This window comes from Physeter macrocephalus, chromosome 17, assembly GCF_002837175.3.
Source record: "Physeter macrocephalus isolate SW-GA chromosome 17, ASM283717v5, whole genome shotgun sequence".
Taxonomy (NCBI): Eukaryota; Metazoa; Chordata; class Mammalia; order Artiodactyla; family Physeteridae; genus Physeter; species Physeter macrocephalus.
The window spans coordinates 786,469-803,194 of record NC_041230.1 but is presented as its reverse complement, the minus strand read 5'-3'; the positions used below and the strand labels follow the sequence as shown (position 1 = coordinate 803,194).

The 16,726-nt window shown below is 46.9% G+C and overlaps 1 protein-coding gene across 1 annotated transcript in view; it reads left to right on the top strand.

Annotated features, from left to right (window-relative positions):
- Positions 1-8,325, top strand: part of KLK13 (kallikrein related peptidase 13) — a 12,978-nt gene extending 4,653 nt beyond the window's left edge. Inside the window, 7 exon segments of the mRNA XM_055079222.1 lie at positions 3,501-3,586; positions 3,588-3,697; positions 3,998-4,011; positions 4,014-4,190; positions 4,885-4,959; positions 6,326-6,462; positions 8,026-8,325. Coding sequence (XP_054935197.1) covers positions 3,501-3,586; positions 3,588-3,697; positions 3,998-4,011; positions 4,014-4,190; positions 4,885-4,959; positions 6,326-6,462; positions 8,026-8,193 — 767 coding nt within the window. The 3' untranslated portion in view covers positions 8,194-8,325.
- The last annotated feature ends 8,401 nt before the right edge of the window (positions 8,326-16,726 follow it).

Here is a 16,726-nt window from a genome sequence, read left to right as displayed (position 1 = left end):
CACAGGGCCCCGGCGCAAGGCGGCGAAACCGGGCCCGTGAGCCTTGGCCGCTGGGCCTGCGCGTCCGGAGCCTGTGCTCCGCCACAACAAGAGAGGCCCGCGCACCGCGATGAAGAGTGGTCCCCGCTCGCCGCAACCAGAGAAAGCCCTGGCACAGAAACAAAGACCCAACACAGCCATAAATAAATAAATAAATAAATAAGCAAGCCAAGCATTTGAAGCCCTTAAAAAAAAAAAAAAGATTGGGAAACAGGGTGGGTAGGGAGGTCCAGAGATGGGGGTTCGGGCCAGCTCTTAACACCCTGTTCAACTTCTCAGGCTCCGCCCGCCCTGCCCCCCACCACAATCGGTGGCCTTGTCAGAAGGTAAGAATGCGCGGGGGTGGAGGCCGGGTGGCCACTCCAGACCATGGTGGGAGGGGGGGAAGGGGGAGGGGGAGGGGCGTGGGAACCGCGAGCTCCGCCCCCCGCCCAGTCGGGGCCGGGTCCCACCGGGACACATGAGAGCTTCCTGCTTGTCCCTGCGTGACCTGGTGTCCCAGTTGGGGTCAGTCCACTCTCCCCATCGACCCCAGACCTTCTCCCAGCTCAGATGGGGTCGCCCTATTTTTAAGTCTTCGGGATCTTCCGAACCAGCCCGTTTCCTGATCTGCACTGCAAAGCCCGCCCCCAAGACCCTCCCACATTCAAGGCCTCCCCAGAGTTACAAGAGACAGACATGGGTTCAAATCCTGACGCTACCACGTTGAGCAAGTAACTTAGCTTCTTTCTTTCATCTGTAAAAATGGGAACGTTAAGTCCTTACCACAAAGGGCGGTTGTGAATATTGAAATGTAATGCATGTAATGTGCTCACTGCCTGGCAGACAGAAGGGACTGGAAAGTTAGTTGTTATTATTCTGTCTCCATTCTCAGGCCCTTCCAGAACCTTCTAGATTGTTCTTTAATCCTTGAGGAGACCCCAAACCCATCTGATTCCACCCAGAGTTGGTCCGCAGAGACTCCTCTCCTCACATTTAAGCCCCCTTTCCCTGCCTTTGCAGGCAAGTTCTCTGGAAACCCCATTCATGCATCACTCATTCATTCATTCATTCATTCATTCAACAAGCAGCCGAGCACCAGGCAGAGTGCCGGGTGCTGTACAAGCAGAGACACAGTTCCTGCTCTCAGCACCCAGAGCCTAGCGGAGATGGATGCAGACATTATTCCAACAATTACCCAAATAATTAGATACTAATTAGTTAGAACTGTGACACGAGGTGATGGCTTCAAGAAACCAAGCCAGAAGCCTAGAGATATAATGGCAGCTCCTGGCCTGGAAAGGCCCCCAAAGGGCTTGACCCTTGAGCTGGGGCCTGAAGGAGGGAGGGGTCCTCAGGCACCCTTCACCACCCTTGGCCTGAAGGCGGGGTGGCTTCTCTCCTTTGGTGACACACCTAGGACTCCCATGTCCCCTTCTGGGTGCCATGCCCCGGGGCTAGGAGCTCCACATGCATCATCTTGTGGAATTCTTAACGGCCTGATGACGTAGGTGCGCTATAATTACTCCAGTTTCACAGCTGAAAAACCCACGACTCTGAGAAAGCAAAGTCCCGGCAGTGCCTGAGCCAGGATCCCAATCCATGTTGCCTGCCCTGTCCTCCACACCCTGGACTCCATGCTCTGGCAAACCACCTTCATTAATTTCAACCGCATGGTCTTCTTAGAGGCAACTTTTTTTATTTTACTGAAAACATATTGGAAGTTTATATCACTGTTCTAAATGGAAAACAGCATCCTTTGCCATAAATAAAAGGCAAGAGAGAAAAATCAGTTCCACACGATGAACACGAACAATGTTTATTGTATTGGACCACCTGAAACTGCCTATAGTTGACCCTTTTTGACCTCCCCTAAAATAGCAATTGCAGATAGTTCAGCTTAATTTGGGGGTTGCCAGCTGAAGGTAACCTTCTGCTTCCTCCTGGTTTTAAAAGGTGAGCTCAGCAAGACAAGAGAGGTGTTAAAAGGATCTTAGCACCATTGTGAAACTTTCTCCTGACAAAATCAGGTTTGCAAGAGAAAAGAATGATGACTCAGTTTCTGAGGGTGCAATTAATAGCAGTCCCCACTTACTGAGTGCTTGCTCTGTGCCAGGTCCTGTGCGTGTCTTGGAGGTAGGATCTTATTGAACCTACAACTACCCGAAGAGAGACGAACTATTCATTTTCCTTCTTTACAGCTGAGAAAACTGAGGCTGGAGACTTGTACCCAACCAGAAAGTAGCACATTGAGGATTAGACTTTCTCTGTCCCTGTGTTGTCTGCTGTACCTCTAATGCCAGGCACAGTGCCTGGTACACACAACGTTCATTGCTTGAGTACCTACTGTGTGTCAGACGTCGCTAGGTCCTGGGAATGCAGCACTGAATAAAGCAGTTCAGGTGCCTGTGGTCAGTGCAGCTCACAGTCAAGAAGAGGAGATTAAATGTAAACAAAATATAAAGAGAAAGCAATAGTGATTGTAGCTATGATGAAACTCAACTCGGGAATGACAGGGGGCGGGGAGTTTAGAAGGGGCAATTTGAGACCAGGTGACCAGGAATCTGGGAAGGCCTCTCTGAAGAGGTGACATTTGAGCTCAGCTCTCAGAGTCAAGAGGGACCCAGATACGCAGTCTTTAGAGTCCTAGTGCCATCCGGTAGAGTATTTCACGTATATAATGTCTTATATCTGTGCTGTCCAATGTGGTAGCTACTGGCCATGTGGGGCCTTGAACATTTCAAATGTGACTGGTGTGACTGGAGAACTGAATTTTAAATTTCATTTTAAGTAATTTAAATGTGGATAGCCCTATGTGGCTAGTGGCTACCATACTGAACAGGGCAGGTCTCGAGAAAGAACTGTCCAGAAAGAGGAAGCGGCGAGCACAGGGGATCTGGTGTGTTCGAAGGACAGGTCCAGGAGTCTGGGACAGAGTGAGTGAAGAGGAGAGGAGGGAGGTGGGGTTAAAGAGACTAGCAAGGCTCAGATAATGCAGAGTGCTACAAACTTTGTATTTGGGGGTGGTTAGCCTATGTGTGGTATGTAAAGTCATGAAGGCACTCAGTAAATGTGTGTTGAAAGGATGGAGGGATGGAGGGATACTGCCTGTGTAGATAGGTAGGTAGCTTAGGCTCACTTCTACATCCAGAAATCAATCCCTATAGTGGAGCAGGAGAGAAAATTCAGGTAGGAAGAAAGTCAGGCTTCTGCTTACCAATCAGAAGCATCCTTATTCCATGAACTCTTCTTTTAACCTCCAGGGGAGGGTTTGTCACTTCTACAGAAAAGGACATCACCACTTTGCCCTGACTCATCTCTACTACATAGAAAATGACAACTCCCAGAGGCCAACAAATGAATCATCCGTTCCTGGTCACCCAGAGCAAAATTCTGACTCTCTCCCCAAGCCCAGGAACCACAGCACCAGGCCTCCTTTCCCCGTGAACCCCAATTCTCTAACATTTTCTCTTCTTTACCAGGCATCTCTCAGCAGTACCCCAAGATTCTCAATGGCACCAGCGGGACCAATGGGTTCCTCCCCGGTGGCCACACCTGCCCCCCGCCTCCACTCTCAGCCCTGGCAGGTAGCCCTACTAGTGCAAGGGCGGCTGCTCTCGGGGGGGGGAGTCCTGATCCAACCACAATGGGTCCTCACTGCAGCACGTTGTCTAAAGGAGTGTGTGGGGGCCAGGGGAGCATGGGTTAGGGATGAGACTGAGACTGTGGCGGTGGGTGGAGCTGAATTTGAGGATGAGGTTGGAATTGGGTTGGGATGGGCATGGGGGAGAGAATGAGGTTTGGAGTGGAGATGGGGAGGTGGGTATGGGAATGGAGTCAAAGTAGAGGGAGAGGAGACATGTTTGCAGAGGAGACATGTTTGCAGAGGAGGAAGGTGGGATGGGGGAGGGTTAGATTGGGGATGGGGGCGGAGATGGGCTCCTGGGCTCCTCTAACCACCCCCTTCTTGCGCCCCCAGCGGGTACAGAGTATACCTGGCAAGCAGACCCTGAGGCATGTGGAAGATGGAGAGCAGGTGAGGGAGACAGTTCGATCTATCCCCTGCCCTCTGTATCAGATCAGCCCCAGCCACCTGAGCCGAGACCTTGACGTCATGCTTCTGGAACTGCAGTCCTCGGCCCAGCTCACCAGCCACATTCAAATCCCGCCCCTCATGACATTTTTTTTCTTCTTCTTAGATTCCATATAGATGTGTTAGCATACGGTATTTGTTTTTCTCCTTCTGACTTACTTCACTCTGTAGGACAGACTCCAGGTCCATCCACCTCACTACAGATAACTCAGTTTCGTTTCATTTTATGGCTGAGTAATATTCCATTGTATATATGTGCCACATCTTCTTTATCCATTCATCTGTTGATGGACACTTAGGTTGCTTCCGTGTCCTGCCTATTGTAAATAGAGCTGCAGTGAACATTGGGGTGCGTGACTCTTTTTGAATTATGGTTTTCTCAGGGTATATTAAAAAAATGTCACGAAGAGACTAGGGGTAGGACGAGAATAAAACACAGACCTACTAGAGCATGGCCTTGAGGATATGGGGAGGGGCAAGGGTAAGCTGTGACGAAGTGAGAGAGTGGCATGGACATATATACACTACCAAACGTAGGGTGGATAGCTAGTGGGAAGCAGCCGCGTGGCACAGGGAGATCAGTGCAGTGCCTTGTGACCACCTAGAGGGGTGGGACAGGGAGGGAGGGAGGGAGGGAGAAGCAAGAGGGAAGAGATATGGGGACATATGTATACGTATAGCTGATTCACTTTGTTGTAAAGCAGAAACTAACACACCATTGTAAAACAGTTATACTCCAATAAAGATGCTAAAAAAAAAATAAATCCCGCCCTTCTCCCACCACGACTGCCTCCCCGCTGGCACCTGCTGTCCGGTGTCTGGTTGGGGCACCACCACCGGCCCCCAGGGCTTGCACCCACACGGGTGGCCTGAGGTCTCACAGAGTAGCCAGGGAAGCTGGGGCAGAGAGGGGAGGGTAGGTTGGAAGAGGAGTTTTTATAAATAAAAATAGATTTAGTTATATATGTGATAAGTCAGATATCACAGATATAATATATAAAGTTATATATATCCTTTATGTAAATATAAATATGTAAATATAAGGTTATATAATGTTACATATAATAGATAATGTATCATTTTATATATCCTTTATAGAATATATAAGTATAAATGTATAAATATATAAATATAAAGTTATATATGTTATATATCATATATGATAAGTTATATATCCTTTATATTAATATACATAAATTTATGAATATAAAGTTATAATCACATATAATATGTTATATATAATTGTTTCCTTTTTATAAATATATATAAATTTATAAATATATAAAAATATATACTATATAGTATATGTTCATGTTATATGGACGTGCCTAATAATACATCTGTATATAAATACGTAAATGATAGAAGTTAGATTTATTTCCTAAGCTATGAACGTGAACGATATATTTATGTATTTATTTAAATAGATCTGTGGGACTTCCCTGGCGGTCCAGTGGTTAAGACTCCATGCTTCCACTACAGGGCTCAATTCCTGGTCGGGGAACTAAGATAACGCAGCCTATATATATATATATATATATATATAAAATATTTAAATATATAAATATTATCATTTTTGATTCAGAAAATAAATTTAATATATCAATTATATTTATTAAATATAATAAAGTATAAATATATCTTTTGGATATAAATTATATCTATATATGCATATAAAGTTGAACCCTAGAGCAACAAGAGCCCTTTGCATCTCCTGAGCAGTCCTTAGTTCTCCCCTAGTCTCATTACCATATCTTTCTTCCCAACATGTCCCGTCTCTCTTCCTACCACTCCTTCTTACTCTCCCACATCTCTTTTCATCTCTCCTCCTCCTGGTGTTTTCCTCATCTCCAATTCTCTCTCACCCCTTTGCCTTCCTATCTCTTCCCAACACCTTCTCTCTGTCTCTCCCCATCACTTGCTTCACCTCTCTCCTCGTCTACCTCCCCATTTGTATCTCATAATGAGATATATTTATTTATCCCTGTCCCATTCCTCCCCATCTTTCTCTCCACTTTTCATCTTTTCTTCCACCTCTCCCCCATTTCTCTCCACATTTCTGTCTTCCATCACTTTACCCAGAAACATATCCAATCTCTTCTCCCATTTTTCTCTTCCCATCTTTATTTTCTACCAACTCTCTGCCCACCCAGCTTCCACCCCATAGGCTGTCCAGAACAGACATCCTTAGACCTTCCTCCCTCTCCTCTTCAGTGAGTTACCCCCAAACCCTCCAATGTGCCAACATCAAACTATGCTCAGGTGAGGGATGTCATCAAGTCTACCCGGGGAAGATCACGCCCAACATGCTTTGTGCCGGCACAAAAGAGGGTGGCAATGACTCCTGTGAGGTGAGGCCAAGGGGTGGTGGGTTGCCACAGGCCAGGTGGTGGGGACAGATGCTTGGGGTGAAGGATTTGCTTCCAGCCTTGGGTGAACCAGTCTTTGCAAGGTGAGATATCTCCTAGCATAGAGGGTCAGGATAAAAAGGGGGTACCCACGGCTGGCAAACAGAATTCATCTTAAGCCTGGGCTTTGACTGACAGTGGCTGCCCAGATCCTTGTGTTGAGATGTATAAACGTTGGGATTCCTTTGGTTGCAAGTGACAGAAACCCAACACAAACCAGCTTAAACAAAACCCTGGCTTTTGTAACTGAAAAGTCCAGGGAGCTTGTTTCAGGCGTGGGTGGATCCAGGTGCACACATAAGGTTTAAGAGTCTGTCTCTCTTTAACTCTCAGCTCTTCTCTCTTCAGTTTTGGCTTCATTCTCCATTAAACTTTTCCCATGCCATAGCAAGATGGCCCCAGCAGCTTTGGGCTTACATCCCACCCTCTAAGGAACCGTCTTTGAAAGAGAGAACATCTCTTTTCCAGCTGTGTACGTAAACACTTTGAGCATGATCCTCACTAGGCTGACTTAAGTACAGCTGACCCTTGAACAACACAGGTTGGAACTGCACGGGTCCACTTATAACAGTTTTTTTTTTCAGTAGTAAATACTACAGTAAATACACAATTCAAGGCTGATTGAATCTGCGGACGCAGAACCTCAGGTACTGAGGAACGGCGTATGTAGAGGGCCAGTTACAAGTTATAGGGGGAGTTTCACTGTGCAGAGGGTCCGTGCCCCTAACCTCTGTGCCATTCAAGGGTCAGCTGTTTTGTGTCCTGAACCACCACTCTGGCCACAGCTGTGGGATTCTCTGATGGACCAAGTCTGAGTCACGTGACTAGCCGTGGGAGCGGGTAGGGGCAGGGACAAGTTGCATGGATTGAGAGTGGTCGCGAGGGTGTTCCCCAAACGAAAACCATCAAGAGGCTGTCATCAGAATAAGGGGAAATGGATACTACACGCGGAAAAAAAAAACCAACGCATGTCCAATAGAGGGGGCTTCTTAGATTGAGTTTTGGTTTCGTGGGAAAGGGTATGATAATGAACTAATGATATGAACCTCCTCAGTTAGTAATTTCTGCCCTGGGCCCAGAGGGAGAAGTGGTAGTACAGGTATGTTGCATACCCTACCAGGAAACTGGCTGGATTAACCCAATAGTAAGATGACACCAAGGAACCATAAAGCTGAAGCAGGGTTGGGAGGTAGGGAGGGGTACCAGGTGGGATTTGGGTCCAGAGAACCGAGAACAGGTTTATGAGGTGAGCCACCACCAGTTTAATGAGACTGAGGAACACAAAAAACAGGGAGAGACACAGAAGTGTCTGTCTGTCTCTATCTGTCTCAGTGTCTATCTCTGTCAATTTCTCTCTTTTCCTGTCTCTCTGTGTTTGTCTCCTTATCTCTGTTTCTATTGCTCTGTCTCACCCTTTCTCCATATTCCTATCTCCCTTTATCTCTGCCTCCATGTGTGTCTCTCCTTTTGTTTAGGACCCCCTCCCTCTCTCTTTCTCCCACTCAGGGCGACTCCAGGGGTCCCGTGGTCTGTAATGCAACACTCTATGACATCATCTCCTGGGGAGACTTCCCGTGTGGACAGCCCAACCGGCCTGGTGTCTACACCCGAGTCTCTCAGCATGTTACATGGATCCTTGTTCTGTGCCCTGTGCTGCTGCATCTTTGTCTGTGACTCCCAAATGCAGAGGTTAAATGCCCAGCCATGGGAATCCCTGCTTTGAATAAGTCATAAAACGCAACCTCGGTTTTCTCATCTGTAAAATGGGGCTCATAATTTTCCTCAGAGCGCTGTTATGAGTATAAATGTTGAGCAGTTACCACTATTATTATTTGCATGGTTCCCTGTATAATATCCCCTTAGGCTATTAATAACAACCTCTCAAATTCGTAGTTCCTAAAATGTCTTTCTCAGCAGACATTTATTCAGTGCTGATCATGTGCAAATACTCTCCTGAGTATTGGTAACTACCATTTTGTTTATTTATTCAGTCAACATTGGTTCCTATCATAAGCAAAGCACTGTTGCAGACACAGGTAATAACCAGTGAATTAAACCGACAAAAACTTCTGCCTTTGTAGAGCATACAGTCTTTGCGGAAGCACACAATTAAAAAGGATGAATAAAGAAAAGGACTGTCAGGTGGTGACATGAGTCATGGCCAAAAAACTAAGCAGAGTTGAAGGGTTTTGGGTTTGGGAAGTGGATGGCATTGTTATTTTAAATAGGATGATTCAGGGACTTCCCTGGCAGTCCAGTGGTTAGGACTCCACGCTTCCACTGCAAGGGACACGGGTTTGATCCCTGGTCTCGGGGAACTTGGATCCCTCATGCCGCACGGTGTGGCCAAATAAATAAATAAATAAATAGGATGGTCTGGAAGAAGACCTAATTGAGATGGTAGAGTTTAAAGAAAGACTGAAAGGATGGAGAAAGGAAGCCTCGTGCATATCTGGCTGGGGAGCAGTACCATAAGTGGAAAGTACAGAAAGTGCAAAGGCCCTGAGGCAGGAGCCTGCCTAATGTATCAGATTAGTGAAGAGGGTGCAAAGGTTGGTGTGGAGTGACTGCAACAGCCCAGTGGGAGGTGATGGTGCTTGGATCAGGGTGACATCCTCGGAGGAGTTAAGAGGTCAGATTCTGGATCTGTTTGAAGGGATTGTTACAGTGTCTGCTGGTATCAATTGGAGAATGTGAGAAAAAGGAGGGTCAAGGATGACTCCAAGGCTTTGACCTGAGCAACCAGAAGGATGGAGCTGCCACTTACTAAAATGGGGCGGGGGGAACCTGAGGGAACGGTTTTGCAGGGAAAGGTAAGGAGTTTGAGTTTCAAACTGTTTATTAGACAGCCAAGCAGCAATGGCCCTCAGCGGATTCACAGAAAATAAACAAATACACAAACGAAATAACTGCAAATTGTGATGGTTTATGTAATAAATGTGATCCATGAAGGATATAAACAGGGCTTTGTGTTAAAGAATTAGGGGGGATGGCTATTTTGAGTACGGTGGTCAGAGAGGGCTTCTTGAAGGAGGTGGCGTTTTGGCTGAAGATCCTAAAAGGTGAGAAAGAGCCACTTTTGCAAAGAATGGGGTGGGGTGGGGGGGGGGTATCCCTGAACGAGGGAGCCACCAGGGCAAAGTCCCTGAGTTTAACCTATTCCAGGATCTGCAAGGAGGCCAGTGTAATCTTAGAGTAATGGCCTCAGTAGGGAAGGAGTTTGGAGGATTCAGCAGAGTCAGGTACGTATGCAGGATCTTCTTAGGCTGTGGTACAGAGTTTGGTCTTTCTTCCAGTGTGACGGCGAGCCCCTGAGACTGGTGCACGTGGGAAAGATCATACCTGAGATCATACCGATGTCGACAAAAAAGGAATCAGTTGATCTAAGAAAGAAATGGAAAATTGTATTCGAGCCAGATTGAGGATTATAACTCTGGAATAGCCTCTCAGAAAACTCCACCCGTTGGAGGTCAAAGCACATTTATGTAAGCTGTTGAGACAGAGGGCTGCACGTTACATGACGCGTTATTGAGAGTTCACACAATCCAGATCTACCGTACAAAGCAGTGGGTAATGGGTCATCCTGCCCCTTAGAAGGTTAAGAAAGAAGGTTATCTCCTAAGGAGGCCTGGTTAATGCAGATACACACACACACTAAAGGGGAGGGAGGAGGCCCGAGTGGGCGGGGACACATTTTATGTTTAAATTTCTCTCACCTTTCCATAAAATATGAATGTTATTTCATCATCATCATTCTGGCTTTGGGGTGGGTGGTGAAGGCAAGGGGGTGGGGGCTGTGGAGGCAGGAAGATGAATTCAAGGCAGACTGCGGTGATCGGGTGGGCTTGGGCCAGGAGAGATGAAAAGATGTGGAGGGCTTGGAAAGAGAGCTTGCAGGAACACCAAAGCAGCCTAGGGATACAGTGGATACGCATTCACAATAGTTATGCTTTATAAAGTCACCACGAGCGCTGCATGGGGGATGCTGAAACAGTGCTCCCGGGGGCACACAGGGCTGGTTTCCCATGAGCCTCTGGTCAAAATGTTTTCGTCATCCGATCAATACATCCACCGGCTTTATGTGTGCTTCCGTTTGGAGACGCTTTATTTAATGTACGCATTGTTGATCCATTCACATTAAACCCACGGCCAGCAGCACCACAACTTGTGCCTGAAGGAAGCTCATGGGACACACGTAGATCTTCTCCGCGAGGCAGGTCACGGCATTCTTGCACTTACGCACACCAGCCGGCACTTCAGTGCTATGCTGGGGGACCATTTTAAACAGCCAAATCACCAAGGAAGAGCAGAAAGATGCAAAAATGTGGCGCTAGGTAGACAGTAGAAAGGACGCTTGTTTATCATGTGAGAGGTGAACGGAGAAGGCAGAGTGTTACTCTCCTGAGGCCCAGCTGGGAACGTGCACTTGAGCAGCTCAAGCTTGCACCACTCTGGGAGTGTCTGCAAATGACCCCCAGAGCCCCCCAAGTACTGGTTTGGGGGTTACCGATGGATTTTAGAGAGTAGGCAAGTTTCAAATACGGAATCTGGAGGATCTGCCGAGGATCAACTGTACACGTGGGGGTGAAGGTGAGGGACAGATCAAGGGTGACGCTTCCATCCTCCCCGGTTCCTTCAGGGGGAGACTGTATGTTCATGTTTAAAAGCAAAAGAGAGTGGAGTCCAAAGGATCTGGTTTTGGATGGAAGGATCTTTATCTTTTAGGAGCCTCAGTTTCCTCATCTGACACTAATAGGACCTACTGTGCAGAGCTGTTGGGTCCATTGAGTGAAAGACTGACACTTAAAGGCTCTGCACCCAGCAACTTCTGAATTAAGGAGCCTCATTGATGGAGAAGCAGCACAGTGTAGTGAAGAATATTGTTTCTGGGGCCAGACTGCCTGGGTTTGAATGCCAGCTTTGCCACTTATTTAACTGTGTATATTGCCTTCTCCGTGCCTCAGTCTTCCTGTCACTCAAAGGGGTATAACAATGGTGCTTAGCACCAAATGGCTTAAAGACCTGAAAGCTAAAGGTCAAACTATGAAGTTAATAGAAGATAATGGCAGCAGGAAAATTTTTATGACTTAGGGACGAGGGAGGACTTTCTAAAACTTCAGAAGGTCTAGTCGCAAGCAAAACTTGTTTACTTCGGTTATATCAAAGTTAAGGATTTCCGTTCAACAGAAGCCAATACGGATAAAATAAATAAATGGGTGACAACCTGGGAGGAGAAATTTGCAATCTGCAGTATTGATCTGGGATTGCTCTCTCAAATGTGCAAAGAAATCCCACACATAAATAAGAAAAATGTTGGAGGATATGAATAAGAGATTTGTAGAGGAGGAAACCCGCCCCCCAAAATCATATGAAAAGATGATCATACTCATGAGTTATGAAGGAATGCAAATGCAAATAACATATCACTTTATATTTATTAGATGGATTAAAAATCTTTAAATAACCCCAAACATTGGCGGGGATTTGGAGACACAGGAACCCTGGTGCACAGCTGGTGTGAATGTAAATTGGTGCAGTTATTTTGGAAAGTAATTTGGCACACCTTCGTCAAATTAAATATATGCACACCCTAGGACCCTGGATGTCTGTCCTAGGGCAATGATCATCATAAAGGGGCAAATACAAGTTGTCCATCACTGATCTGTTTGCTATGTTGGGAATTAGAGGAAAGCTGGGTACCCACTAATGGGGTTGTGGGTGGTAGGATGTGGTAGAGACAAAGATGGAGGACTACACAGCAGTAAAAAAAAAAACAACCAACAGATTAGATGTGCCCAAAACAACACGAACAGAATCTTAAAGGTAGAGTGCTACCAACCACAATGGTGAAAGTTAAAAAGAATGACAAGACTAAGTGCTGGTGAAGATGTGGGGCAACTAGAACACTAACACATTGCTGGTGACAATGCAAAAGGGTACAACTAACTTAAAAATTTGGGGGTAATTTCTTAGAAAGTTAAGCATACACCTAACATGCCATCCGGCAATTCCACTTCTAGGCGTGTGCACAAGAAAAATTAAAAACATATGTCCACACAATGATTCGTATATGAATGTTCCCAGAGGCATGATTTGTAATAGCCAGAAACTGGAAGCAATCCAGATATCCCACAATCGGTGAGTGGATAAACAAATTGTGATATTTCCAGGCTGTGAAATACTGCTCAGTAATAAAAAAAGAATGAACTATTCATAGATAGATGCAAAAACATGGATGAATCTGAAATGCATTATGCTAGTGAGGGAAGCCAAACATTTATATGATGTTCTAAAAAAGGTAGGGCTTCCCTGGTGGCGCAGTGGTTGGGAGCCCGCCTGCCGATGCAGGGGACGCGGGTTCGTGCCCCGGTCCGGGAAGATCCCACGTGCCACGGAGAGGCTGGGCCCGTGAGCCATGGCCGCTGAGCCTGCGCGTCCGGAGCCTGTGCTCCGCAACGGGAGAGGCCACAACGGTGAGAGGCCCGCGTGCCGCAAATAAATAAATAAATAAAATAATTAAAAAAGGCAAAGCTACAGTGGCACAAAGTAGATCAGTGATTGCCTGGGGCTGGGGTGGGGAGGGGAGATTTTGCAAAAGAAACACAAGGCGGCTTAAGGATTGAGGGGGTGGGGTACTTCCCTGGAGATCCAGTGGTTAGGACTCTGAGCTTCCAGTGCAGGGGGCACAGGTTTCCTGGTTAGGGACCTAAGATCCCACATGCTGCACAGCACAGCCAAAGGAAAAAAAAAAAAAGGATAGGGGGCAGGTGAGTGAGTGGGACTGTTCTATATTTTGGTTATGGTGGTGGTTACATGATTGCATCCAGTTTCCAAAATTCACCAAACTGAATACTTAAAATGAATGGATTTTATTTTATGTAGATAATATTCTATTTAAAAATGAAGAAAAGCACACTTCTGAGCTAAAACAATAAATAAAAGAATAAGCTATGTACCACAACACCATTGACATAAAGCCAAAGTACATAAAACAATTACAATTTGTTTTGTACACAAAACTATACACAAGTTGTAGGAACATACAGTAATTAAAAAAATACGTACAACATTATGAACGTACTAAATGTCACTGAACCACACGCTTTAAATGGTTAAGTGAACAGCATGTAAATTTCAACTTAATTTTCTGAAAAAGCTATATGATAATAAATACAGTAGCAAAAGATACACAATAATAAAGATAATAAAAGGATACACAATAATAAAAGCAACAGCAAAAGATACATAGTATCAGAAATAATAGCAAAAGATATACAATAATAAAGACAACAGCAGAAGGAAATGAGGGTAAAAGGAAATAAAATACAGAAGGAAAACAAAAGAAGGGCCTCGGGTTTCCCTGGTGGCGCAGTGCTTGAGAATCCGCCCGCCAATGCAGGGGACACAAGTTTGACCCCTGGTCCGGGAAGATCCCACACGCCGCGGAGCAGCTAAGCCCGTGCGCCACAACTACTGAGCCTGCGCTCTAGAGCCCGCGTGCCACAACTACTGAAGCCCGCGTGCCTAGAGCCCGTGCTCCGCAACAAGAGAAGCCACCGCAATGAGAAGCCCGCGCACCGCAATGAAGAGTAGCCCCCGCTCCCCGCAACTAGAGAAAGCCCGCGCGCAGCAACGAAGACCCAACGCAGCCAAAAATAAATAAATTAATTAAAAAAAAAAAAGAAGGGCCTTGTGCTAATGATAAGGTGCCACCAACGAATTCAGTTCCCTCCATCTGAGGATTAAGAACTCTCAGTAAATTAATAAACTTAAAAAAAATAGAACCTACTTCAGAGGGCTCTTGGGAGGATTGAGTTAATATATGAGAGCACCTGGTACTGAGTGAATGCTTACTAAGTGGTAGCTGTCATTAGTATTATTATTGTTCTTATTATTGATGTCATTGTCACGATGCTCTCTCTCTCTCCAAGGCCCCAGTGCCAGAGCAAGACACCTTGGGTGGCAGCTGTGTATCTGAGAGAATGAGAGGTAGCCACCCAAATCCTTCCTGTGGAACAGACAATAATGACATAGCTGAGCTGGAGATCCTGACTGCCAACAAGACCTTAATTCAAGAAGGCCAGCCAGGTGGCAGGCTTCTCAGACCGCCCTCCTCCCTACCACTGTCTCCAGGGACTTCGCAGCCACATGCCCTCTTCTTCCTGTTTTTGCCCAGGAGAGTTTTAAAATCCTGTGCGGGAAGGAATTTGGAGGCTGGTGGAGGGAGAGAGGAGGTGAAAAGACGGGGGAAGAGAACAAAGCAGAGAGAGGAGTCAAAGAGATAACAATACTTCCTGTCTTTGGTCCAGCAGATAAAGCCCTTTCATGTCACTTCCCCAAGGCCCCGGTTGGGGAAGTATCAGCTCCCCATTTTACAGAAGCGTAGACCTAGGCTAGGGAAAATCCGCCGGTGAGTTGAATCCATCCAGGCTGATGGAGACATTCCTGTATCTCTCTTCTGAGCCCCTCCTCTGGGGCATGCCCCCCAAGTCTGGAAGGAGGGTCCAGACCATGCTGAGCTACTGCCCGATTTGTGAGGCCTTGTTTAAGGGACGAGGCTGGACTTACCAGGCAAACGGGAACAATACGCATCTAAGCCCACAGTTCCATTCTAACAAATTCAATGCTAAGATGAAAGAAGCAGACAGGCTGTGAGAGGGTTGAAGAGGCCGGAGACCCAGGTCAGGCTTTGTGCAGGAAGGGGTAATGGAGGATAATGTAGCCATCCCACAGAAATAGGATGGACTCCCCCATCCAAGAACTGGTCCAGATGTCATGAGATGCTCCCTCCACATGGGGAATTCCCTGGCGGTCCAGCGGGTAGGACTCCACGCTTTCACTGCAGGGGGCCCAGGTGTGATCCCTGATCAGGGGCTCAAGATCTCACGTGCTGCACCGTGTGCGCCCCCCGGCCCCCCACCCCAAAGAAACAAACGATCAAACAAACAAAAGGATGCCACAGCTGCAGCAAAGGGGCCTTTCTGCCCCTGTGGGGTGACCACATGGGTAATGTGAGTGGGGGTCTAGATAGGACCACCGCCTTGTCCACTGAAAAAACACGCGCAACCTAAAAGATGGGAATTATGTTTTATTCAGCAGACATGCCGAGGACTTAAGCCCGGGAGACAGCCTCTCAGAGAGCTCCGAGGGACAGCTTCGAAGACAAGGGAGGAACCAGGATATATTGCAGCTTTAGCAACAAAAACCGGATAGTAGGGAACATCAAGAGATGACTGTTAATTAAAGAAAGCCAACACACAAACATCTCCAGTTAATGAATTTAATGCTTTTCTACGTATGGGAAGATGCCAGGGTCTGGGCTCATTGAAATCATTCCTTTGATATGCACCTCAGCTATGCAGGGCCAGTATCCTGTTTTTCTCCATCCTTTCTGAACCCTGGCAGGGTGCACAGTCGTTGGTGGCTGAAGTGGCTGTTGATGGCTTGATGGCTGCAACGTCCTTTGTTTCCTGATATGGCTGGTGACATTTTTTGTCCACGGCCTCCGAGGTCTTTCTCACCTTGCTGTCTGGCTCACTGGCCCCGCGGCCAAGCATTCTGAGCTGTGCTGCTGGCTGCTATATTTGCTGAGACCTAAGGAGGCTCTGTTGCAGATTTAACAGACCTAAGTCAGAAGTTTCCATAGTTGGTGTTCAGGAATGGGGTATGGGGCCCTCCTTCAAGTGGCCCTGGGTTGTGCACCTCCAGCGGGGGCCTTTGTGTCTCTCTCCTGCCCTGAGGTCGGAGGGTGGGACTCTGAGGTCCAGCCCTCCAATCGATTGGTTGGTTCCCCTAGCAGCCAGCCCCCATTTCCTCCCCCATCCTGTCACTTCACTAACATAAACTCAAATAGGGTTACTGGGATTTATTATGAATAGCAAAAGAGTCTCCTCTTTCCCCTACCACTAGGGAAATTCCAAGAGTTGGTTTTTTTTTTAAATAAATAAATTTATTTATTTTATTTTTGGCTGTGCTGGGTCTTCGTTGCTACGCCCGGGCTTTCTCTAGTTTTGGTGAGCAGGGGCTACTCTTCGCTGCGGTGCGGTGCGCGGGCTTCTCACGGCGGTGGCTTCTCTTGTTGCGGAGCACGGGCTCTAGGCGCACGGGCTTCAGCGGTTGTGGCTCGCGGGCTCTAGAGCGCAGGCGCAGTAGCTGTGGCTCGCGGGCTCTAGAGCGCAGGCGCAGTAGCTGTGGCTCGCGGGCTCTA